At 41.2% G+C, this 25,793-nt stretch overlaps 5 protein-coding genes across 5 annotated transcripts; all 5 read right to left on the bottom strand.

Annotated features, from left to right (window-relative positions):
• Positions 1 to 908: 908 nt before the first annotated feature.
• Positions 909 to 3,287, bottom strand: LOC138176632 (protocadherin beta-16-like). Its single transcript, XM_069107416.1, has one exon. It carries the CDS (start codon positions 3,285 to 3,287, stop codon positions 909 to 911), a length of 2,379 nt encoding a protein of 792 aa, XP_068963517.1.
• Positions 3,288 to 4,701: 1,414 nt separating this feature from the next.
• LOC138176614 (protocadherin beta-16-like) lies at positions 4,702 to 7,101 on the bottom strand. The gene has a single exon (XM_069107394.1). The coding sequence runs from the start codon at positions 7,099 to 7,101 to the stop codon at positions 4,711 to 4,713; it is 2,391 nt and encodes a 796-aa protein (XP_068963495.1). The 3' UTR covers positions 4,702 to 4,710.
• Positions 7,102 to 9,371: 2,270 nt separating this feature from the next.
• LOC138176615 (protocadherin beta-4-like) lies at positions 9,372 to 12,362 on the bottom strand. The gene has a single exon (XM_069107395.1). It carries the CDS (start codon positions 11,773 to 11,775, stop codon positions 9,385 to 9,387), a length of 2,391 nt encoding a protein of 796 aa, XP_068963496.1. The 5' UTR covers positions 11,776 to 12,362; the 3' UTR covers positions 9,372 to 9,384.
• Positions 12,363 to 12,780: 418 nt separating this feature from the next.
• On the bottom strand, positions 12,781 to 17,621 carry LOC138176616 (protocadherin beta-16-like). The gene has a single exon (XM_069107396.1). The coding sequence runs from the start codon at positions 17,278 to 17,280 to the stop codon at positions 14,893 to 14,895; it is 2,388 nt and encodes a 795-aa protein (XP_068963497.1). The 5' UTR covers positions 17,281 to 17,621; the 3' UTR covers positions 12,781 to 14,892.
• A 3,464-nt stretch (positions 17,622 to 21,085) lies between these two features.
• Positions 21,086 to 25,588, bottom strand: LOC138176618 (protocadherin beta-16-like). The gene has a single exon (XM_069107398.1). The coding sequence runs from the start codon at positions 25,053 to 25,055 to the stop codon at positions 22,665 to 22,667; it is 2,391 nt and encodes a 796-aa protein (XP_068963499.1). The 5' UTR covers positions 25,056 to 25,588; the 3' UTR covers positions 21,086 to 22,664.
• Positions 25,589 to 25,793: the final 205 nt, after the last annotated feature.

The raw sequence follows: 25,793 nt of genomic DNA on the forward strand, positions 1-25,793 counted from the left end.
AGAACCCCTGAACACATTAGCAAAGCCCTCTCCCAGGATTTCTGTAAACATACAACAAGAAAATCCTTCTTCAGGGCTTCTGAACCAACAGAAAGGCTCCCAGACCCCTGCAACAACAGCACTGTCCTTCACCAGTGGACAGTATTCATTCTGTCTGCCGGACAGTCTCCAGACCCCTGCAACAACAGTACTGTCCCTCACCAGTGGACAGTATTCACTCTCTGTCTGCAGGACAGTCTCAGGCCTTCTTAACCAAATGCCAGGTTCCAGGACTTCTTCAACAGGACAGTCTTTCACCAGTGGACAAATCTGGCAAAACAACATCAAAACAGACAGACAAAGTACCAGCAAAACAGCCATGTCTCCTCAGTCCTTGGCAGCTCAGGGGGCAGGTCTCAAAAGTCCAGGGCAATTCAAAGCGGCCACCAGCAATCTCTTAGTCTCTTCCTCTCCACGAGGTGCTGCTTCCAAAAAGAACTTCCGCCTCTCTCTTGTCTCTCCAAATCTACGTCACCAGCTCCTCCCAGTCAGGACTTTCTTTTCACATCAAAAAGTCCATCCCACAGGTGGGATTAACAAGCTCTGGGTTTTAATACAATCAATTTGAAAACCAAGCCAATACAGGGGAATCTTTAATTGCCATTACTATCACAGTATGTTAGTTTCTAAAAGAAATTTTTAAAAATTATACACTTAAGAAATAGCTCTACAAAAAGTAAACGATGCTTTCAAAAGAGAAAACCCATAATCAATTGTAATTATAGTAATGATATAAAGACTACATAGGGGCAAGCTTATATAATATAGAAATCTTCATACACCCTCCTTCCCATCTCTGGAAAACACATAAAGCAAGATCAAAGTCTTACTATTTTCCTTTATCCTATACATCAATCTTGGGAGAAGTTTTAATTCCCCTCAGGGAACATCTCACTGTTCTCCAGCTGAGGTGGGAGACTGGGGATAACAGATTTGAGGAATTCGAATTCACTAATACCAGAGCCATCTGTTAAACACATGTTATATTTGTATGTCTGAAAGAGAGTCCCTGTGCCAGTAACATCCACCAAATTTCTTGGGAAATTATTGGCATCATCAAAATGACCAGAGCAATGTGATCTGTCTTTTAGCTGTTTCCTCTTATACACTTTGATAATTATAAAGATTATTATGGAAACTAGAAAGAGAAAGGAAATTAAAGCCAATGAAATAATCAAATACATAGTTAATGTGCTATCATGCTTCTCCTCATCAGTGAAAGCTGGGACATGCATATGGGCTTCTGAAAAGCCATCTACAAGAAGAAGGTCTAGAGTTGCAGGAGTAGAAAGCATTGGGACACCATTGTCTCTTACAAGGATAATGAGTTTCTGCTTAATAGCATCTCTGTCATTGATGGACCTCGTAGTTCGAACTTCTCCATTATGGGACCATACAATGAACAAACCAGGGTCCGTGGCCTTGAGCAACTGGTAGGAAAGCCAGGAATTCTGACCTGAGTCCTCATCCACGGCTACCACTTTAGTGACCAAGTAACCTTCTTCAGCCGACCTGGGCACCAGTTCACTGTAGGAAGCAGTGTGGTTCTGCATAGGATATAAAATAACTGGAGCATTGTCATTTTCATCCACAATGACTACATACACTGTGACATTAGTACTTAAGGAAGGGGACCCTGAATCTGATGCTTGCACGGTCACTTTGAAGTCTTTGATTTCTTCATAATCAAGAGTCTTCAGAATGTAGACGTGTCCATTTTCTGAATTGATGGAAATGAATGGGGATGAAAAGGGGGAATTTTTGTTCTCAGGCCAGATAGAATATGTCACTTTAGCATTCTGCCCCGAATCCGAATCAGTAGCATTTACCCCTCCAATCATCAGGGAAGGACTGTTATTTTCAGTTACATACATAGTGTAGGATGATTGGTTGAAGAGAGGCAGGTTATCGTTGATGTCTAATATTTGCACCGTGACAGTCTCCCAAGCTGAGAGACTAGGAGATCCCGAGTCTACAGCAGTGACTGTTATGTTATAGCTGGAAATCTTTTCCCTATCCAAGGCTGCATCTGTCACTAGCTCATAGTAATTGCTGTAAGTCGGTTTCAGGATAAAGGGGATGTCATCTGGAATGAAGCAAGACGCTCTTCCATGGTCCCCAGAGTCCCGGTCACGGACGCTAAAAAGGGCCACCGCTGTTCCAGGTAAAGAGTCTTCAGGGAGCAGAGTGGAAAGAGATGTCACTGTCACCTCAGGCGGGTTGTCATTCACATCCACCACCTCTATGAGGACTTTACAATACGAGGATAGCCCCCCTCCATCAGTGGCCCGAACACTCAATTCATATTTCTCAGTCATTTCAAAGTCCAGGGGTTTGGAGATTCGAATTTCCCCCGTCAGAGGGTCAATCTGGAAAGTACGATGACCTTTGCCTGCATCTTGACTGAATGAGTAAGCCACTTCTCCATTACTACCTTGGTCTGAGTCAGTTGCAGATACAGTAGTCACTACAAAGCCTGCTGGACTGTTTTCTGAAACAGTAGCTCGGTACAGAGACTGAGAGAATACTGGGGCATTGTCATTTGCGTCCAGGACAATGATATGGATCATGGCAGTTCCCGAACGGGGCGGGATTCCTCCATCCACCGCCGTGAGTACAAACTCGAGTTCTGGCTGCTCCTCGCGGTCCAGGGCCTTTGCCAGGAGCAGCTCCGGGTACTTGCTACCATCGCTGCCCTCCCGGATATGCAAAACGAAGACTTCATTTTGTGGAGTGAGAGTGTAGTTCTGGAGGGTATTTCTCCCCCCGTCTAAATCCTGGGCACTTTCCAGGGGGAAGCGAGTTCCAATGATAGTCAATTCAGGGATCTTTAAAATGAATTCATCCTCTGGGAACTGAGGCGAGTGATCATTGACATCAGAAATGACCACCTCCGCCCGGAAGAACATCAATGGATTTTGCAGCAATAATTCAAAACGGATGATGCACTCGTCCATCTGGGCGCATATTTCTTCCCGGTCTATTTTGTCCTTTGTGACCAGTTCCCCTGTTCTCAGATTCAATAAGAAATGCTCCCCGTTACCGTCTGCAACAAGCCGAGCCTGCCGAGAAACCAGCGCTTTCACATCCAGCCCCAGGTCCTTTGCAAAATTAGCCACGAAGGAACCGATCGCTATTTCTTCAGCTATAGAATAGCGAATGGTTTCACACGCCACGCGGAACCCCCCAAAGAGAAAAATATAGACAAAGAGGACTTGCCTGATCGTGTCCCGAGGGGCTGGCGCCATCACAGTCTCTCCACACCAAATGAAGGATAAACACAGCATTGCTGTTGTGGTGACTCCAAGTTAGAAAATACTGCTGTATGGGCACAGGGCTCCCCTGCTTAGATTCCAGCTACGACAACGTTTCCAATAGCACAGGTCAGGATTTAGGCAGAGCCTGAAAGTGCCCTGCAGACCCAGCTGCTTTTCAGAAAGGAATGAGAATAATGAGACTGAACGTTTTGTTCTGTCTGGGATTTTTTCTTTCGTCTCCTTCTTGGCCGACAGCGCCACCAAGCGTCTCAATCAAACAACGCAAGGATTGCTCAGTCCGTTAAAAATAGTTAAAACCTATTGATTCTTGCAAAATGGATATTCTCTAATGTGTGTTTCAGGAGATGTAAACAAATTCGAGCACACAGTGTTTTAGACAAGCATAAAATATTTTCTAAGAGTAGAAAAATGAAAACTATTGTTAAATGAAAAAGAAAATAACCATTCATGGAATACTCCAATGCTATCCCCTTTCATTCTCTCCTACAAAACTAACCCGCCACTCCACAGGCAAAATTGTGATATTCTTTATCTGTTTGTAGCACCATCACCTGTCTCAGTAAAATAGTTTTGCTACAATTACACTTGCAAAGGAAAATTTAATTAATTACTGAAAGATTCAGAGGGATGGGAAATAGTTTATAAAGTATACGTGAAAATTAGAATTGCTGCGGTCACTCTCTTATGGTTCCATAAAGACATCTATACTCACCTTTCCAGTATATGGTTCTTTCAATGATCGATTGAGAGGAAAGGAGATATGGTTCATATATATTTTCTCACTTGGTGAACACAGTATATATCTTCATAGAATCAGATAAAATCATTACATTTGAGAAAAGAATGACTTAACAAGTTCTAACAAAAAAGGAGAAAAAAATCCTCAACCTCCTGAGTATCTGCTACCCCAGGATATATAATGCAATAAGAGAAAATAATAGCCTTATACAGTACCTAAAAATGGTCCTGGAGATATATTCTATCTCATAGCAATTACTGGAAAGAGAAATAGAGAAAACCCATGGGATTTTAAAAATACATAAGCTGTGCAAAACTGAAATCATTTAAAGTTAAGTCAAAAGGCTTAGAAAGAAACTGTAGCTGTATACATCCTCACTGATAGCCGAAATGTACTTTATTTGAGGATAAATTTGGTTATAGAGAGAAGTAGATTTTAAGGAATATTACCCTCCAAATCCTTTACAAGTAACACCGTGGTAGGACGTATTTGAAGGACATGCTCAATTTTTTTATACAAAGATGGAAAAGAACATTTAAAACTTGGGAAATAGAGGAAGAATAAATCCTAAAATTTATTTAAAGTCTCATTCAGAGACAGAGAAAAAGAAGTGCTCTTGATAGAATTATTGGGGGGGGGGGAGAAATTTCATCTCTAACTGAAGCCTAAGCTACTCTGAAAGATAGCAGTTTCCTCTGAATCCTTGCCATCACGGTGAGCAGGGACACTGGGGATAATTGGTTTCAAGAACTTAAATTCACCAGTCCCAGAACCACTGGTCAGACACACCTCATACTGGTAGCTATGGGACAGGGTCCCAGTGCCACTGACATCCACCAAATGGCCTGGGAAGGGACCATTGGGCCCAAAGTGGCTGCTGTCTGAAGCATCTTTTTTTTTCCTCCATAAGTGTAGTACAGTGAATAGGATGATAGCGAATAGAAAGAGAAAAGAGACAGAGGCCAAAGAAATGACCAAATAGAGAGTGAGAGAATCAGTATGAACTTGCTCATGGGTAGATTCTTGGAGCTTTATATAGGGCTCAGAGAAGCCATCCACCAGAAGCACATTCAGGGTGGCTGCTGTGGACAGAGGTGGTTTCCCATTGTCCTTCACCAACACCAGGAGCCTCTGCTTGATGGAATCTCTGTCATTGATGGGCCTTGTTGTCCGTACTTCCCCATTATGGGTCCACACAGTGAAGAGTCCTGGGTCTGTGGCCTTGAACAGCTGGTAGGAAAGCCAGGAATTTTGCCCTGAGTCTCCATCCACAGCCACCACTTTGGTGACCAAGTAACCTGGCTCTGCTGCCCTGGGCACGAGGTCATTGCAGGGAGTTGTGCCATTTTGCAAAGGATACAGCACAAAAGGAGAGTTGTCGTTCTCATCTAGGACCACAACCTGGACCAGAACCTGGCTGCTCAGGGCTGGGGAGCCTCCATCAGTTGCCTTCACAATGAACTGGAAAGTTTGGATAGCTTCATAATCCAGGGATGTCAGAGCATAGAGATGTCCGTTGTCTGAATTGATGGAGATATAGGAAAAGAGGGATACATTTTCAGGCCCTGGAGGCTGCAATGAATATGTGACTTTGGCATTGGTCCCTGAGTCCCTGTCATTGGCACTGACGCTTCCAAGGTGGAAGGCAGGACTATTGTTCTCACTGAGGTAGAGTGTATATGCTGTCTGAGTAAATACTGGTGGGTTGTCATTGACATCAGAGATGAACACCGTTATGTTGTGTACAGTTTTGAGCCTCGGGAACCCCGAATCCGTGACAGTAATAGTGACATTATACTGGGCCTTACTTTCTCTGTCCAGCGTTCCTTCTGTTACCAAGGTATAAAAATTTTCTATTGACGGTTGTAAAATAAAGGGGATATCTTCTTGAATGGAGCAAACCAGCCTACCATTTTCTCCTGAGTCCAAATCTGAAATACTGAAAACAGCCACCACAGTCTCAGGAGCATTCTCTGGAATGGGGCTGGTAAGTGACGACATGGTCAGTTCAGGGGCATTGTCGTTCAGATCTATCACCTGGACAATTACAGTACATTTCCCTGAAAGGCCGCCACCATCAGTTCCTTCAATATCTACCTCATAACGTTGAATTGTCTCAAAATCTAGTTTTTTTCTGAGTCGAACATCTCCTGAGATGGGATTTACTTCAAAAGTTTTGATAATTTCCTCAGAATTATGAAAAAGCGAATACAATATTTCTCCGTTGTTTCCAGCGTCTAAGTCTCTAGCAGAGACAGTGACGACCAGGGAGCCAATGGAATTGTTTTCAGGGATCCGAACCTCATACTGAGGTCGAGTAAATACAGGAGCATTATCATTAATGTCCAAAACCACTATACGGACGCGAACCGTCCCGGACCTGGGCGGGGACCCACCATCTATGGCCGTGAGAATTAGTGTAAGCTCCGACTGCTCCTCACGATCTAAAGCTTTGATCAACACCAGCTCTGGGAATTTCCTGCCTTCACTGCGGCTGTGAGTTTGAACGTAGAAATGGGAATTATGGCTGACGGTATAGTTCTGCACAGCGTTACTTCCTACATCCAAATCTTCGGCGTTTTTCAGAGGCAAAACAGTACCGGGAATACTATTTTCCGGGATTTTCAGAAGCATCTCTGGTTCTAAGAACAGGGGCGAATGATCATTAATGTCTATTACTCTAAGCTCAGCCCGAAATATCTTTAAAGGGTTTTCCAGTAAGACCTGGAAAGGCAGCAGACAGGGCTCCGCGGATCCGCACAGTTCCTCCCGATCCAGTTTTTCTTTTAGGACCAAATCTCCTGTCTCACCATTGAGCTGCAAAAGCTGCTTATTTCCTTTGGAAGCGATTCGGGCCCCTCTGGCTGACAGATCTCCTAACTCTAACCTCAAGGCCTTTGCTACGTTTGTCACAAAAGAGCCGATTTCGGTCTCCTCCGCCACCAAAAACCTCCCCAGATCGCAGCCGGCCTCAGACACCCACAGCAAGGAAACAAGAAACAGGACTTGCCTTTCCCGTAGAATTGCTTTCCTTTCGGGCTCCATTGTTCCTTTGGCTGATTCCTTTTCAGTTTAAATCTCCCAGATCCACCTCAAATAAGATCCGGATTCTGTGAATCACATTTATTTGCCAGGTTCTAAACTGCTGGTGAGCAGAACAGGGTCCAGACTTGTATCCTTTCCCAGCTCCAGCTAATAATGTCCTTTCCTCTGCCTTTGTTCCAGTCTTTTAGTCTGTTTCACAGTTTCTAAGAAACCGGTCTGCCGAGCCATAGTGTCTCCCCCTTAGTCTGCAGCGCCACCAAGTGTCGCTACTGAAAGTTAAAAACTGGTGGTTTTATGTTTTGCTGTGTTCTGCAATGTCAAATATCTGATTGTTACAACCACTGTTACCCAATGTCTACAGAGTGCTTTGCTATTCGGGATAAGAAACTCCATTCTCTTATGGTATATTGGAGTTGGAAAGAACTCTAAAGACTAGTGTGGTGAAATGATAAAACACATCAGTCACCCACATCGTGTATTTCCTGGTTGACAAGGGAAGAGAGGGAGAGAGCAGGGGTGGGGGGAAGAGAGAGAGAGAAGGGGCAAGGAAGAAGAAAAAAAAGAAAGAAGAGAAGGAGGAGGAGAAGTGTAGTGGTGGAGAAAGAACATAATAAAAACCATTTTAACGACTTTCAAAACAAAGAAGAGACATTTGCAAGTGCACATAGGTTCAAGGGAGACAAACAAAATATTTAAGTTCTGGGTCAGTGTCTCAGAATACTTTTGGGTTCAGAACACTTTTATGTTTATTATGGTGGGGGGAGGTTAATTTGCTATTAAATTCTAGTTTAAGAAAACTGTCCAGTGCCATTGAAATAGTCTTGAAAGTAGGGAAGAATATGAGGATCCAGAAATTACATTTATTTCTTTTTTATCAAACAATTCACACTTTTCCTGTCGCTTTTTAATACACTCTGTGATTTTGAGATAATAAAAGACATCTGTTTATTTTTATATGTGAAATTGGGATCTAATCTAAACAAAGATCTCATATATGCCAAATATTCATAGTAAATCAGCCTTTGCAGTAGCAAAAGCTATTGAGTTTTTTTTTTGCATAAAAGTGTTCATTGACTACAGAATAGCTGAGAAAATGTGGCAAATGAATGTAAGTGAATAGTATTAAGCTATAAGAAGCAATGGATAGGTGCAAATCAGAAACATGTGAAGATAAGTATGAACTGAGGCAAAGAAAAGAAAGAATCAGGGCAATAATATAAATAGGTTGTATAAGAAATTAAATGAAAACAATGCCAAAAAACATTAGAGCTAAGTTAAATGAAATAACCAACCTTGGCTCTAGAGTACGAGATAAAACACAATTTCCCCGTCTCAGTAGAGAGGTAGTGATTTAAGGTGCAGAACTTAACACTCTCAGTCTAATGGAGTAATTTTGATTGTTTTGATCAACTGCTTTTATCTGATATAAAGGATAATTCTTTGGGCAAGGGGAAGTAGTATTGACAAATTACCATAATATAAAGTCCAAAAAGCACGAGCAAAAAATAAAAATGTGAAATAGTTGTACCTTTAAAAACTCATTTGTTGGATATGAGCTAACCACATAAAAATCCTCTTTAAAATTATATTTGATGAAAATTTGTGTAAGTTCCTTAAATAAATGTGTGTTTCTTGTATAAAAATTATTTCAATTGGTATAAGATATTAAATTTTCAAGAAAGAAATTATCATTTAATTTCTAACATGTCACACAGAAGTGGAGATGAAGATGAAGGTATTTGCTGAGAGATGCTTCTAAGCCTTAGAATAATTATGACCTTTTGCAGGAAAAAAAAAACACTCTGCAGAGTAAAGCATTGCATTTGCTTGTATTAAAGCACTATGGGAAGAGAATGTGAAACTGTAAAGTACAAATGATAATAAAGATTTACCTAAATCTATGATAACTTAGGAGAAGGTAGCATCCACGTCATATTCATCTTTATTGTTTCTGTAAAGGTTAGTGGTAGGCAGATAGAAGTTAGAACACGAAGATATTCTTATGGGCTCAGATGGTGGGTTAGAGCTCAAATGTGAGCTGCCACTTTATCAATCAAAATTCAAACAAAATTTTGCCCCTTGATTTCAAAATGAAGATAATATAAATGAAGGAAATACATGAGTATCCAAATGACTGGAACGTCCAACCTGAAGAAGTCAAAAAAGTTTCTAAGAGTAGCATATACATTAACTTTCTAATAATCCAAGCAATAAAGATATACTGGGGCAATGTCTGTAACAAATATGACAAAATTACATGTGTATTGTCATCACTTCATATCTCTAATTGAAGCCACAGCTACTCCTATAGGGTGGGGTTTCTTCTAAGTCTCTTCCAGTATTCTGAGCTTGAAGGCTAGGAATAATGGGTTTCAGGAACTTGAATTCTCCATTCCCTGAGTCACTGGTCAGACACACCTCATACTGGTAGCTGTGGGAAAGAGTCCCTGTGCCACTGACATCCACTAAGTGGCCTGGATAGGGGCCACTGGTCCCCAAGCAACCTTCATTCACAGAATTTCTCTTCCTCTTCCATAGACTCACAGCTATGAAAAGGAAGACAGAGACCAGGAAGAGGAATGAGACTGAAACAAGAGAAATGATCAAGTAGATAGTGAGGGAGTCACTCTGGACTTGCTCATTCTTTGTGTCTGGAAGCTGTACATGTGGTTCAGAGAATCCGTCCACCAGGAGTACATTCAGGGTGGCTGCTGTGGACAAAGGTGGCTTCCCATTGTCCTTCACCAGAATCAGAAGCCTCTGCTTGAAATTGTCTCTGTCATTAATGGGTCTTGCTGTGCGAACTTCCCCATTATGAGCCCACACAGTGAAGAGTCCTGGGTCTGTAGCTTTAAGTAACTGGTAGGAAAGCCAGGAATTTTGTCCTGAGTCTCTATCTACAGCCACCACCTTGGTCACCAGGTAACCTGGCTCTGCAGCTCTGGGCACCAGGTCATTGCAGGGAGCTGTGCCATTATGCAGGGGGTACAGCACAAAGGGAGAGTTGTCGTTCTCATCTAGGACCACAACCTGAACCAGAGTCTGACTACTCAGGACTGGGGAGCCGCCGTCAGCAGCTCTCACAGTGAACTGGAAAGCTTGGGTGCTTTCATAATCCAGGGATCTCAGAGCATACAGATATCCGTTGTCTGAATTGATGGAGATGTAGGAGAAGAGGGGCAAATCTTCAGTCTCAGGGGGCATCAGGGAGTAGGTGACTTTAGCATTGGTGCCTTCATCCCTGTCATCTGCTCTAACGCTGCCAATATGGAGGGCGGGACTGTTGTTCTCTCTGAGGTAGAGTGTATAGGCTGTCTGAGCAAATACTGGTGGATTGTCATTGACGTCGGAGATGAATACCGTGATGTTGTGCTCGGTCTTGAGTCTCGGGAACCCTAAATCCGTGACCGTAACAGTGATGTTATACTGGGCTCTCCTTTCTCTGTCCAGGGCTCCGTCTGTGACCAGTGTATAAAAGTTCTTGAAAGTTGGTTTCAGGGAGAAAGGGATATCTTCCTGGATAGAACACATCATTCTTCCGTTGTCCCCGGAGTCGCGATCTCGGATGCTGAAAACCGCCACTACGGTTTCTGGGGAGTTCTCTGGGATATTGCTGGTAAGCGACGATACAATCAACTCTGGGGAATTGTCGTTCAGATCCATTACTTGAACCACAACAGTGCATTTTCCAGAAAGCCCCCCGCCATCGGTTGCTTCAATATCCACTTCGTATTTTTGCATTGCCTCAAAATCCAGTTGTTTTTTGAGTCGAATCTCTCCTGAAATGGGATCTACTCCAAATGTCTGACTGATTTCAGCCGACGCTTGGAATAAAGCATAGGCTACATCCGAATTGATTCCAGCGTCTAAATCTCGAGCAGAGACAGTCACTACTAGAGAGCCAATGGGGCTTTTCTCTGGGATTTGAACCTCATACCGGGTGTGAGGGAAGACAGGAGCATTGTCATTGATGTCCATAACCAGGACCCGGACTTGAGCTGTCCCGGATCTGGGTGGAATTCCACCATCTACTGCTGTGAGAGTTAAAGTGAGCTCAGGCTGCTCCTCCCTATCCAACACTTTATCCAACACCAGCTCTGGGAACTTTTTTCCATTGCTGCGTGTGCTAGTGCGGACGAGGAAATGGGGGTTGGAGCTGATGGTATAGTTCTGGAGACTGTTTATTCCGACGTCTAAATCCTGGGCTATCTTTAGTGGAAACACAGTCCCTGGTACGGTATTTTCTAATATTTTCAGGATCATTTCAGATTCCGGGAAGGTGGGCGAATGGTCATTTACATCTTCTATCCTCAGCTCAGCCCGGAAAAACTGAAAAGGGTTTTCCAGTAAGATCTGGAAAGGCAGCACGCAGGGCTCCGCAGGGCCACACAGTTCCTCCCGGTCCAGCTTCTCTTTTATAAGAAGATCCCCAGTGTCACGTTTAAGTTGCAGATATTGCTTTTTATCCTCAGAGATCACCCGGGCCCCTCTGGACGACAACTGCCCTACCTTTAGCCCCAGGGTCTTTGCAACGTTAGCCACAAAGGAACCACTCTCAGTTTCCTCTGCCACTGAGTACTGCTGTGGCTCCGAAACCGCCTCACACAAGAGTAAAGCAACAATAAGAAATACCACTTGCCTGTTCCGCCGAGCTTTCCGTGGCGCAGTCTCCATTGTTGTGGTTGGGGTACACAACGCGAAATCCTTTTAGTAGAAAAATCGCTGGTACGATCAACCCTGGTTTCTTGGTCCAAGGGATTGCGATGAGTTTATTTGCGCTCCCAGATAGCCACTACGTGTATTTTTTTAGCCCCAGCTGTGGCTTAGAAAACGTTCCCTTCCCGGGAGTGTCTTTTGTAGACTGTTTTTCTGAGCAAGGCAATCTGCAGCATCCGCAATATTGTATTCGCCTTCTTAGTCGATAGCGCCACCACGTGTCCTTATGGACAAATTACTCTTTAAATCCTTTTCAATAAGAAACTATATACCCTTTCAGGTAAAATAATAACAATACAGGCAGCATTTGTATAGAGCTTTAGGATCCTCAAAGTACTTTTTACATATTTTTACTCGATTAATCCGCATAATACTGTGAAATAGACTATTATTACCTCCATTTAAAAGATGAGGACGTTGAGGCATAGAAAGATTAAGTGACTTGTCAAAGGTCACACAGCTAGTAAGTTTCTAAGATAGGATTCAAACTCAGTTCTCCCTGACTACAAGTCCTGTCCTCTATCTAGCGCCACCTAGTTTCTTATTAATCCACGTTAGTTATCGCACTTGTAAAAACCAAGGAAAAAGTGTTGTCTTCTCCACACATTTATCAATTATGGATACAGAGATCATTATTCACTCTTGTTAATGAGGATGTTCACAGATATAAGGGGTTTCAAGTTTGAACAAGCCATAACTTAAATAGGTAGCTAACAATTTTGCTCCAATATAAAAATGCTTTCACTGTAAGTCATAATTTCCAACATTGCACTAAGCAAAGATTTTGTGAAAACTTCTGGATAACATGGTCTGCAGTAAAGCTATATTCTCAGTCAACCATCCCTATTTACTTAGCTTTCATCATGTTCCATGAACAGCATAGGTGGTATTTCACTTGTAACTTGATTTGTTGGAAGATATATAAATTCTTGCATTCTAATCCAATGCACCTTTTAAAAAATATTTTTATTTCTTTGGAGGGGCAGAAGGCAGGGCAATTGGGGTTAAGTGACTTGCCCAGGGTCACACAGCTAGTGTTAAGTGTCTGAGGCCAGATTTGAACTCAGGTTCTCCTGACTCTAGGACTGCTGCTCTAGTCACTGCACCATCTAGCTGCCCCCCCCCCAATGTATCTTAATAAAATTAATTGAATCATCATAGAATCATAAAATGTTAGGGTTGCATGGATTATTATTGAAATATAATTCTTTATTTTACAAGTGGTAAAATTGAGAACAAGAGAGGGGAAGTGACTTATCCAACAGTATATCAGAGTATTAGAAGGATCATATTGGGTTTTTAAAAAAGAACAAAGATGTAATTGAAATAATATGCATTTTAGTAAAACCAAGCTTTTATTTATTCAGATAATCACTTCAGTTCTTTAGTCATTTCTGGAGTTTTTTTTATAATTCTAGTAATATTTTTTCATTTCATAAATATGTTTCATCTAATTTCCCTTGTAATATCTCTCAGCTCATTGTTGAGAAAAATTCACCCAGCCAGCAAGGGAAACTATGCTATTCATTTGCATAGAAAAGGATAAAAATAAAGTGGAAAGTTGAACATTTTCAGGGTAAATTTCCCCAAAGTGAATAGCTGACATGGATTAAGAAAGCACAAATAGAGAGAACATCTGCATGGATAGTGTAGGTGAAAATTTTATTCAGAAAGAGCTAATTATTTTAGATGATTCAACCCAAATTCATTTATTTAATGGAAATTAAGCAAACTGACTTTCATTTCCCCAAGTTCATCTAGACTTCTATCTTATTGATCTGGTAATACATCTTAGCTTTTAATTTAAATTGCCAAATATAAATACAATCTATATCCAAAGGAATACAGGAAAAGTGATCCATTTGGAGCACATAGAATTTAGCTACCTATAATGGAAAATGGTTATTTCAATTAAAAAAAAAGTGACACCTATACTAGAAAACACATCTGCAAAGAATATTGTTGAGAAAATATTTTCTAAATTAGAGACATTGGAACTGGAACTCTACATTCTTGACATTCTGGAACACTGTTAGGTTACGCTGGATAATCATCAGTCATTCAAAAATATGACTGAAATAGACATATTGCAAGTGTTCAGATTAGAACATATCTTCTGCCAATAAAGGCCCAACAAAGGTCTGCTCCACGAATACTTATTAAATTTCTACAATATGGGTTTAGCAGTGTTGTGGATTAGATAAAATTTTTTATCTATGTTGCATCTATATTAATTGTACACATTTGTTGATAGATATTTTTAAAACAGGAAATGTTCAGAAATACTTCAATCCCAGGTAACAAAAATAAGGAAAAGGAAATGTTAAAATAGGATAAAAATACGAAAATTATTGTGAGAGAAATACCAAAAAATCACATTTTCACAGCAGGATGAAGCAAAGATTGACTCTTACCCTGTAATGTGACTCTTATGACATAAAGATGTATTGATTTCTCAATTGTTAGTAGTTTATTGAACAAAATTTACTGGTTATCTGGAATTGTTACTTCAATTTTCCTAACTGGATATAGTACTGACTCAAAGGAAAGATAGAGGATTCAAAATTCCTATTAATTGGGTTCAAAAATACTAAAACAGGGCTTTAGGCAAGTATCTCTTGACTTATTACACCTCACATTAACTTTTCTTGTAAAGCAAGCATTTGAGAACCCTCTATGTATAATAACCACATGTAAATATATGTAGATTTTTGAAGAAAATAAAATAATATTTCAACCATTTGGGAGTAAAAATAATTCATATTTCTATTTTACTCATTGTGTTGAAATGTCATTAATCACATGCAGAAAAGATGGAATATAGTATAATCTAAATCCGATTTATAAACTAATTTTGCCTTAAAACAAGATTGTTGACAACATTTATTCAAGATTATTCATAAGTTTTGTAGCACTGGAATAAGATCTAGGACAGCTAGGGAAGAGGTCCATCCCCAAATTAGGTAAAGATCAAATATGCATGAGTTTAGAGATGCATTTAATTAGCTAGCTAAAGAAACATTATAGAAAAGGGTTTTGCAAAATAAACATATAGAATCTCAATTTGCCAGAATCTTAACCCAGTCCGAAGCTCTTCTGGAAGGGAGGGTTTTCTTCCGAGTCTCTTCCACTCTCCTGAGTGGGGAGACTGGGAATAACGGGCTTTAAGAACTTAAACTCACCATTGCCAGAATCATTGGTCAGACACACCTCATAGTGGTAACTCTGGGACAGGGTCCCAGTACCTGCAACATCCATAAAGTGACCTGGGAATGAACTATTGGACCTAAACTGATGGCCATCAGCGGCATCCTTCTTCCTTCTCCATAAGCGCGCAGCGATAAACAGAATCACAGAAGTGAGAAAAAGGAAAGAGACAGAAGCTAGAGAAATGACCAAATAAGTGGTGAGGGAGTTAGTCTGGACCTGGTTCTTGGGGGTATCTGGGAGCTGCAAGTAAGGCTCAGAAAATCCACCTACAAGGAGCACATTTAATGTAGCCACTGTGGACAAAGGCGGCTGCCCATTGTCCTTCACCAGTACCAGGAGCTTCTGCTTAATAGCATCTCTGTCACTGATGGGTCTTACAGTATGAACTTCCCCATTATGGGCCCATACTGTGAAGAGCCCTGGGTCTGTGGCCTTGAGAAGTTGGTAGGAAAGCCAAGAATTCTGCCCTGAGTCTCCATCCACAGCAACTACCTTGGTGACCAGGTAACCTGGTTCTGCTGTCCTCGTTACTAGGTCATTACAGGTGGCTGTGCCATTCTGCAAAGGGTAAAGCACGAAGGGGGAATTATCATTCTCATCCTGGATCACTACCTGAACCAGTGCCTGACTGCTCAGGGATGGGGAGCCACAATCAGCTGCCCTCACAGTGAACTGGAAGGTTTGTATGGCTTCATAATCCACAGATCTCAAGGCATAGAGATGGCCATTATCTGAGTTGATGGAAATGTAGGAGAAGAGGGGGAGTTCTCCAGTCTCTGGAGGCATCAGTGAGTAGATAACTTTGGCATTGGAGCCCCAGTCCCTGTCACTGGCACTGACGCCACCAATATGAAAGGCAGGGCTGTTGTTCTCCTGGAGATAGAGTGTGTAAGCTGTCTGAGTAAATACTGGAGAGTTATCATTGACATCAGAGATCAGCACTGTGATGTTTTGCTCAGTTTTAAGCCTGGGGGATCCCAAATCTGTGACAGTTATGGTGATGTGGTACTCGTCTCTGATCTCTCTGTCCAGGACTCCATCAGTTACCAAGGTATAGAAGTTCTCCAAAGACGATTTCAGGGCGAAGGGTACATTATCTTGGATGGAGCAAACCATCTTTCCTTTGTCTCCTGAGTCCCGGTCTGAAATGCTGAAAACAGCGACAACGACCTCAGATGAATCCTCGGGGATGGGGCTATTTAAAGAGGACAAGGCTAATTCTGGAGGATTGTCATTTAAATCCATTACATGGATTCGGACAGTACATTTTCCAGAAAGGCCTCCACCATCGGTGGCCTCAATATCCAGCTCGTATGACTGAATCATCTCGAAATCCACTTGTTTTTTCAGTCGAATTTCTCCCGAGAAGGGGTTTACTTTGAAAGTTTGGCTAATCTCCTCTGAACTCTGAATAAGTGTGTATGAGATTTCACCATTGCTTCCTATGTCCAAGTCTCTGGCAGACACAGTGATAACCAGGGTATCGGTGGGGCTGTCTTCAGGGATCTGAACCTCATACTGGGGCTGAGCAAACACAGGAGTATTATCATTGACATCCACAACCAGGACTCGGATTTGGGCGGTGCCGGACTTGGGCGGGGACCCTCCATCTACTGCTGTGAGGGTTAAAGCAAACTCTGGTTGCTCCTCACGATCCAGGGCTTTGTCCAAGACCAGCTCCGGGTACTTCCTGCCATCACTGCGGGTTCGAGTGTGAACACGAAAATGGGAATTGGGGATGACTGTGTAGTTCTGAACATTGTTGATACCTACATCCAAATCTAGCGCGCTTTTCAGAGAAAATAGAGATCCTGGAGGGCTATTCTCGCGTATTTTCAAGAGCATTTCAGTGTCTGGGAATATGGGCGCGTGGTCATTTATATCTAGCACTCTCAGTTCTGCAGGAATTATGTGAAGGGGATTTTCTAGTAAAATCTGAAAAGGCAGTACACAGGGCTCCGCAGGGCCGCACAGTTCTTCCCGGTCCAGTTTCTCTTTTAGGAGCAGATCCCCGGTTTGAACGTTGAGCTGTAAATGCTGTTTTTTCCCTTTGGAAGTAATACTAGCACCCCTGGCAGACAGTTCCCTAGCTTCCATGCCCAAGGCCTTTGCCACATTGCCTACAAAAGATCTACTCTCCATTTCCTCTGCCACTAAAAACCTCCCGGGTTCAGAAGCTGACACATACACACAGAGCAAAACAAGGAGGAGAACTTGCCTTTGAAATGGAATTGACTCCCCTCGCAGCTCCATTGTCCTTACGTAGTCCTTCTTTCAGCAAGTATGACCCAGGTCGGCCTTCAACAGCACCCCGGGGTTACACCAACGGCACTCCGCCAGCCTAAAGTCTCCGAAATGCAAAGATGAATAACGCCTTTCAGCTTCTTGCTGCAACTCAGCTCCGGCTAACAACGCATGCCCTGTCAGCACCGTGACGCCTGTGTCTCAACCTATTGGAATTGGCATCTGAAGTGTCTTTTTTTTCCTTCTTCTTCATAGTCTGCAGCGCCACCTCGTGTCCTTTCAAAGATCTAAACGACCCCTTTCACAGACGCAATAAAAATCTCGTCAGTGTCTCTCACCACTTTTATTCAAACATTATCATTGTTTGGTGAAGGTGTTCTTAGAGGGTGGAGTTAGAATTCTGACTCTGGGATCTGTGGGTTTTGAAAAAGCTCTGAGGATTGTCAAGGATCTGTATCTCTCAGATGTGGGCAATCCCTCCACCTACACAGATCATAACACTTTATAAATAGACTAGGACACTAACTGTGGGTGAACAAGTCACAATATTGCGATTGTTGCTTGAATGACAGATCTACAAACAAACATAAATCCATATCCTTACCTTTTTTTTCCAATTGTACAGGACCTGCCAAAACTTGCAATCTGATAGGAAAATCTTTAATAACCCAGGGTCATTTCTACACAATGCTAAGGACTTGGAGGGAGGGTATTTCCATAGCTTCAACATTACTCAAAATATATATGCTATAAGGAGCAGAATCTTCTTTAGAAAGAGGTTATGATAATATGCTCAAATAGTTCAAAAGAACAATTGAGAATTGAAGAAAATGCCAGGAAGGTTATAAGAATCCTGTAAATCAGGTTTATCTATTTCTTTTGCCCTACTGGATGTCTATCTATTTCCCCAGACTCTTTTTAAAATGCTGAGATCATATGAGATTATTAATGATATCTAGTTAATTTTTATTTAAAAGTTTATTTATAAGGATAAAAGAGATACTTAGACTTTAAAATTATTATAAAGTCTTCAGAATTGGGGTGGCTAGGTGGTGCAGTGAATGGAGCACCAGCCCTGGAGTCAGGAGGACCTGAGTTCAAATCAGGCCTCAGACACTTAACACTTACTAGCCGTGTGACCTTGGGCAAGGCACTTAACCCCAATTATCCTGCTTTCCCCCTCCAAAAAGGAAAACAAAAACAAAACAAAAAAGTCTTCAGGATCTCGTAATGAAGTGACCATGTAAATATTTCTTGAAGTATTTATGCTTCTTCTATTATTTAGATCATATCACCAAACTCTGAAAGGCACAGGACATAACCTTGGCTTTAGTAGCTATTGGTAATGAAAGCATAACGCTGTGGGAAAATGCCAGTGAAAAGATCCATGGGTAGAAATATTGGGAGTTCCCTATGATGTTGCATTCACAAATTCTTTGAATATTTTAGTGTCTTAACCAGGAGCCCCATCATCTGTCACCTCCAGGGGTTGTTTTATGAAAAGAATAACAATGAGTGGTGAAAATATGTGATTTTCTGGGTCACATAAATTAAATTAGCTAATAAAATATCATTATTATGCTCAATATATTCTCTTTATTAATAAAACCTTCTTAGTTGCATTATATGGGTGTTGAAACCTTGACAATTTTATTAAATGGTTAACAAATAACTGAGCATCTGGCTAGTTGGCTAGTACTAGACTAGATGCATATTTTTTTTCAAAAATTAAATAAACCCTGTTTCATTCCCTCAAGGACCTTACAGTCTCATGTGGAAGAAAAGATAAAGATATGGGAAGAATTTTGAGAAGTTTTGATGAGCAATTTTAAAGTAAAAGAATACGTGGTCAATAGGCATTCAGATGTGGAAGAGACCTGTTTGAGCTCTCTAAGAAGGGTCCTTGGAGGAGACAGGTCTTAAGAAATAAACATTTTAGAAGACATCTCCTATGTTAGGAACAAAATAAGCATGATGTCTTCAGAGTTTTGGAAGGAGAATTGCTATACTGGAGGAAAGGGAAGTAGCAGTAACCAAAGATGACTAAGTAGGAAGGTGCAGGGAATTAAAAGACATTATGTGATTAAAATTTCTGGCCATTTTTATCAGGATGTAAATATCTATATATAAGCTTATGGAAGATCCAACTTCACCATTGTGTGAAACCAGGACTGAATGTCTGAACTATAAGTTCATTAAATTCCTTTCTTGTATTAGTTAGGGGATTCAAATGTAAAGAAATATTGGCTTGACCAGATTATTTCCCTGACCTGAGCCTACCTACAAAAGAAGAATTAAACAACGTTAATAATTTTACAGTGAAATTTTAGTTGCCAGATAAAATTAGAAAGAGAAACAGATTCCTGGGGGAAGGGGAAGAGATTTTTCCTGCAAATTTCTCTTGTAAGGGGCTTTTTTACTAATTGTGTAGGAACCGTTCAAATTTAGAAGAATAACAGCAACTTCTCAATTGATAAGGGACATAAACAGGCAGATTTCAGAGGAAGAAATACAAGTTACCAATACCAATATGAAAAATGCATAAAATAATTACTAATAATTGGAGACACACAAATTGAAGTAACTCATTAGCTTGGCAAAGTTGACCAAAAACAGAAAATGACAAAAACTAGATATGATTCATGGAAACATGCACATTAATGCACATCAATGTTGTGAATTAGTGCAGCCATTCTGGAAATAAGTTTTGAACTATGCCCAAAATTTGACTAAATTACAGAAACCCTATGACTTAGTGATACCACCACTAGCCCTGTAACTCAAAGAAACCAAAGGAAAAGGATTCGTATGCACAAAAATATTTATAGTAACTCTTTAAATGATAGCAAAGAACTGAATGTGAAGGAATTATCCATCAACTGGGAAGTGGAATGCTACTGAGTTGTATGACATGAAAAAAAGGAAATTGTGGAAAACTTTTATGAACTGATGCAGAATCAAGTGAGTAGAACCAGGAGAATAATTTATACATAGCAACAACAAAGTAATCAACTTTAGAAGAGTTAAGAACTCTGATCAACACAATAAACAGCCATGATTTCAGAGAACCTATGAAAATGGATGCTATCTGTCTCTTGACAGAGAGGTGATATAGACTCAATGAGCAGAATGAGAAACATATTTATTTCACACAGTCAATTTGTGGATCTATTTTCCTTGACTGTATATTTATTGCTAGGGATGATTTGTTCTCTGTCTCTCTGTCTCTGTTTCTGTCTCTCTCCCTCCCTCCCTCTGACCCAGGCCTCTCTTTCTCTCTCTCTCTCTCTCTCTCTCTCTCTCTCTCTCTCTCTCTCTCTCTCTCTCTCTCTCTCTCTCTCTCTCTCTCTCTGTCTCTCTCTCTCTCTGTCTCTCTCTCTCTGTCTCTCTCTCTCACTCTCTCTCTCTGTGTGTCTCTCTCAGTGGAAGGAAGGGAAAATATAATTTTTTCATAGAAAAATATTAATTTAACTAAAAAAAGAAATCTTAGCTAATAGTATATGTCAGAGGAAGGACTTGAATTTTGGTCTTTCTAATTAAGAGCTCTATTCTATCCATAAGACTAGACTGGCTTTCATAGACTGCACTATAATATTTTAAAATCGCCATAATTTAGGGGTAGGAAAACAACAGTACTGATAAAATCAAATTATGCTAGAAGCAATCCTTCCCATGAACATTGTTTTCGTTATACTTTCTCTTTTTTTCTAATTTTTTCTTTCACTATAAACTTGATAAAGATGAACATTCCCATATCAAAAGCATGGAAAAATAGGGATGTAGGGGGGAAAAAGAAAAGACAGCAACCTGTGAATCTCTGTACCTTCTCTTTTTTATTTTCTTGCACCAACTTCTTTCCCTTTTCCATTTCTTCCTCTTTCTCCTACCAGTATCTTAGGCTTGAAAAGGCTTGTTACTCATGGATACTCCTTTGCCTTACTGGTACAATTTAGCATCAAAATCAATTCAAAATGACCCATGATTGGGACTCATGAAGAATGGATGTGTGAAGAACAGTTTTTATGGCCATGAGCCTTGTTCTTTCTGGCTACACTTATCTCTATTGGCGGATGAGTATCTAAGCACAAAGTAAACTTGATCCATTCAAAACCACATAAAATATAGAAAATAAGAATTATTTTAAGAATATGATGTTATAAATTCAATTCACTTATATGAAATTGTAATTACTTGAAATTGTTCAAGTTCTGAGCATTTCAAATGAAATGTAAGTTTAATTGCCCATTATAGCTGTATAGAAAACAATTTTCATCATTACACCTTGGTTTACATCATAAATTCCTGAAAACTCCTCAAAAACAATTTTATTGTAATTTTATTTTCATCATGAATATTAATAAAATTATTTTCATCATGTATAATTTCCAATAGACATGATTATATTTGGGAATGGCAATGAAATTATTGTCCTTTCAATAATGTTTCTCAATATTTCAAAGATCTGTGACTTCTTTGATAGGAAGTATCATAGAATAGTGGAAAGAGCTAATGGATTTGGAGTCAGAAAACCTAGGTTCAAATCCCATTTCTGTCATTTTCCACCTGGGCCACTGACCCTCTATCTTTAAATAATCAGTCTTCAAACTAAAGGATATGCTAAAATTTTTTAGCCACAGCACCTCAGAATTATCTTCAGCTATTGTTGCTGAAAAAAATGTTTCACCCTATTGACAGTTTTCTAGCAAAGAATCTCAAAAAAAAATTATCATAAGAAAATCTGATCCATGTGATTACAATACACCTGGGGGGGAGGGGTGGTAGCACAGACACCTGTTGAATCACAATAATAAGAGCCCAAACATTCCCAAGAATATAAACTACAGAAGAGAACCAAGAGGACATATTCCGCTATCAGAACAAGCTCATCGCTTTTAGTGACACCATTTTTATTGTGCTGAACATTAGAAAGGATAGAAAGCATGCTGCTGTGGGAGATAAAGAATACAGTAGATGATACAGAACAGAGAAGAGAAGCTAAAGGGGCTCAGTTCTTTATAGCTAAGGGAGACTCTCTATTGTTGTCCATCCTTCATTCTCAAAGAGGACCAATGGGTAATGGGTAATCAGGAGGGTAATGTCTTGAATTGCAAGTGAAGATAAGTTAGAAGAACACAGATGTCAGGTTTCAATTGGTGAGTGTCTTCTTGAACTCCAACATGAAATGTAAAATTCCATTTCAAAAACAAGGGAGGGTAGATGAGGGAGAGACATGCATAAAATGGTTAAAGACTCAGTTAATTAATCAAATCAATATTCTACTGAATAGAATGTGCAGAAGGGAAAACTAATCAATTTAATTCTTCTATAAGATATGAAGAGTATTGAAAAAATCAATGAATATATCAATCCTTGAAAACATTCTTTTTCAATTTCTAACTGAACCCAATGTTCTCAGGAAAGGATGTGATTTCCTCAGGGTCTTTTTGAGCAATTGGAGAAGAGAGATGGGGAATAATGGGCTTCAAGAACTTGAACTCTTCTCCCCCTGAGCCACTGGTCAGACACACCTCATACTGGTAGCTCTGGGACAGGGTCCCAGTGCCACTGACATTCACCAAGTGTCTTGGAAAGGAGCCTCCAGTGGCAAAGTTTCCACGCTCTACAGATCCCCCTTTTCTCCTCCACAGACATAGAATGATGAAGATTATGACAGAAACTAAGAAGAGAAAGGAGACTGAAGCTAGAGAAATGACTAAGTAGATTGTGAGGGAATCAGTCTGTGGCTCATCTTTGGGCTCATTTGGAAGCTTCACAAATGGCTCAGAGAAGCCATCCACCAGAAGCACGTTCAGTGTGGCCGCTGTGGACAGAGGTGGTTGCCCATTGTCCTTCACCAACACCAGAAGTCTCTGCTTGATGGCATCTCTGTCACTGATGGGCCTTGCTGTTCGCACTTCCCCATTATGAGCCCACACAGTGAAGAGCCCTGGGTCTGTGGCCTTGAGCAGCTGGTAGGAAAGCCAGGAATTCTGTCCTGAGTCTCCATCCACGGCAACTACCTTGGTGACTAGGTAACCTGGTTCTGCTGCCCTGGGCACCAAGTCGTTGCAGGGGGCTGTGCCATTTTGCAGAGGGTACAGCACGAAGGGAGAGTTGTCATTCTCATCAAGTACCACAACCTGAACGAGTACCTGACTGCTCAGGGCAGGAGAGCCACCATCAACTGCCCACACAGTGAACTGAAAAGTTTGGGTGGCTTCATAATCCAAAGATCTCAAGGCATAGAGATGACCGTTGTCTGAATTGATGGAAATGTAGGAGAAGAGAGGCAGATCTCCAGGCTGTGGAGGCTGCAGTGAATAGATGACTTTGGCGTTGGTCCCCGAGTCCCTGTCACTGGCACTGACAGTGCCAATGTGAAGGGCAGGGATGTTGTTTTCCCTGAGGTAAAGTGTGTAGGCCGTCTGACTAAATACTGGAGGATTGTCATTGATGTCAGAGATCATTACAGTGATGTTGTACTCGGTTTTGAGCCTGGGGGAACCTAAATCTGTTACGGTAATAGTGATGTTGTATTCGGACCTGTTCTCTCTGTCCAGAGCTCCCTCTGTTAAGAGGGTGTAGAAGTTCTTGACAGAAGGTTTCAAGACGAAAGGGATATGATCTTGGATGAAACAAAGCATTTTGCCATTATCCCCTGAGTCGGGATCCCTGATCTTGAAAATGGCAACCACAAAGTCAGGCGAATTTTCAGGAATGGGACTGGTTAATGACGACATGGTCAGTTCGGGGGGATTGTCATTCAGATCAGTCACCTGGACAAATACAGTACATTCCTCTGAAAGGCCCCCTCCATCTGTGGCTTGAATTCTCACCGTGTAATCCTGAATTGTCTCATAATCCAGATATGCCCCCAGACGAAGGTCTCCAGTGGTGGGATTGATTTGAAAAGTTTTGCGTATGCTTTCTGATGAGTGAAAGAGTGTATATGTTATTTCCCCATTATTTCCTGTGTCTAAATCTCTAGCAGAGACTACGACAACCAGGGAGCCAATGGGGCTGTTCTCAGGGATCTGAACCTCATATCGAGGTTGAGAAAACACAGGAGCATTGTCATTGATATCCATAACTAGGACCCGGACCTGGGCAGTGCCAGACCTGGGTGGAGATCCCCCATCCAATGCCGTGAGGATTAAAGTGACTTCAGGCTTCTCCTCCCGATCCAGTGCTTTCTCCAGGACAAGCTCCGGATATTTCGTGCCCTCCCTGCTCTCTCGGATTCTAATACGGAAATGGGAGTTGGGGTTAACTGTATAGTTTTGGAGTCCGTTCCTCCCTACATCTAAATCCTGGGCAGTTTCTAGCAGGAACGAAGTCCCCGGAGTTGTACTTTCTGATATTTTCAGGAGCATTTCAGTGTCCAGAAACATGGGTGAATGATCATTTATATCTTGCACTTGCAGTTCAAACTGGAGAAACTGCAAGGGATTCTCCAGTAAGATCTGAAAAGATAGCACACAGGGCTCGCTGGGGCCACATAGTTCCTCTCGGTCCAGTTTCTCTTTTAGAAGCAGATCCCCAGTCTCTCGGTTGAGCTGCAAATACTCTATATTATCGTCCAGAACGATTCGCCCCACCCTGGCTGAAAGCTCCCTCACCTCCAGCCCCCAGTCATTTGCCACATTGGCTACAAAGGAACCACTCTCCATTTCCTCAACTACCGAATACCGCCGGGGATCTGAACCTGCCTCTGACGCCCATAGAAAAACAAGGAGAAGAAAAACTTGCCTTTGTCGCCGAGTCGTCCCCGCTTTGGGTTCCATTGTTCGTTCGGTGAGTTCTTCGGTTTTCAACTATGCCTCCTTAGTCTCTGATCCATTAAGCGGCAATTTCAAGGCTATTCGGGTGACTACCACTGTCCCGGCTCTCGGTTTCTCACCAACTATAGTTAACAAAGACTCTTCTCTTTTGCTTGACTATGCCAGTCCCCTGTTGCTGGATAATGCAGTCCTCTGCATCAGTAAATCCGATCGGGTTTTTGTTCTTTTCTTCCTTCTTAGCCTACAGCACCACCAGGTGTCCTAATACTGCCTTTCAAGTTCTCAAGAATACAAGGAAAATAATATGATAGTTAGGATCTGACCCCAGACAAAGGGGTTTCCCCAACATGTGCTATGTGACATAAAACAGTCTCTGTTTCTTCTTTTTAACAGAGATTCTCTGTGTTTAATAGTTTGCACCATTTGTAGTATCATTTTCCAGGTATAAATGACCATCGTTCTGGTTACTGACACAAACTGTTGAATGTCCTTATGTCAAACCATAAGATATTTTATATATCTTTATATACTGTGGAGATGATTTTTTTTACCTATGCCTTTTGTTTTTAACATAACAGTCATTTCTGGGTATACTTATCTTGTCAGTGAACTTATATTTCTTTTTTTTAATGAGTTTTTATTCATACTTTCTTTTTCTTTTTTGGAGGGCAGTTGGGGTTAAGTAACTTGCCCAAGGTCACACGGTTAGTTTTTTTTGTTAAGTGTCTGAGGCTGGATTTG

This window comes from Petaurus breviceps, unplaced genomic scaffold (assembly GCF_028583685.1).
Source record: "Petaurus breviceps papuanus isolate PSGF00001 unplaced genomic scaffold, PetGlider_PUasm1.0 90035, whole genome shotgun sequence".
Lineage (NCBI taxonomy): Eukaryota > Metazoa > Chordata > Mammalia > Diprotodontia > Petauridae > Petaurus > Petaurus breviceps.

Excerpts from the sequence above, each read along its gene's own strand:
- LOC138176632 (XM_069107416.1), bottom strand. The coding sequence starts at position 3,287 with ATGGCGCCAGCCCCTCGGGACACGATCAGGCAAGTCCTCTTTGTCTAT.
- LOC138176614 (XM_069107394.1), bottom strand. The coding sequence starts at position 7,101 with ATGGAGCCCGAAAGGAAAGCAATTCTACGGGAAAGGCAAGTCCTGTTT.
- LOC138176615 (XM_069107395.1), bottom strand. The coding sequence starts at position 11,775 with ATGGAGACTGCGCCACGGAAAGCTCGGCGGAACAGGCAAGTGGTATTT.
- LOC138176616 (XM_069107396.1), bottom strand. The coding sequence starts at position 17,280 with ATGGAGCTGCGAGGGGAGTCAATTCCATTTCAAAGGCAAGTTCTCCTC.
- LOC138176618 (XM_069107398.1), bottom strand. The coding sequence starts at position 25,055 with ATGGAACCCAAAGCGGGGACGACTCGGCGACAAAGGCAAGTTTTTCTT.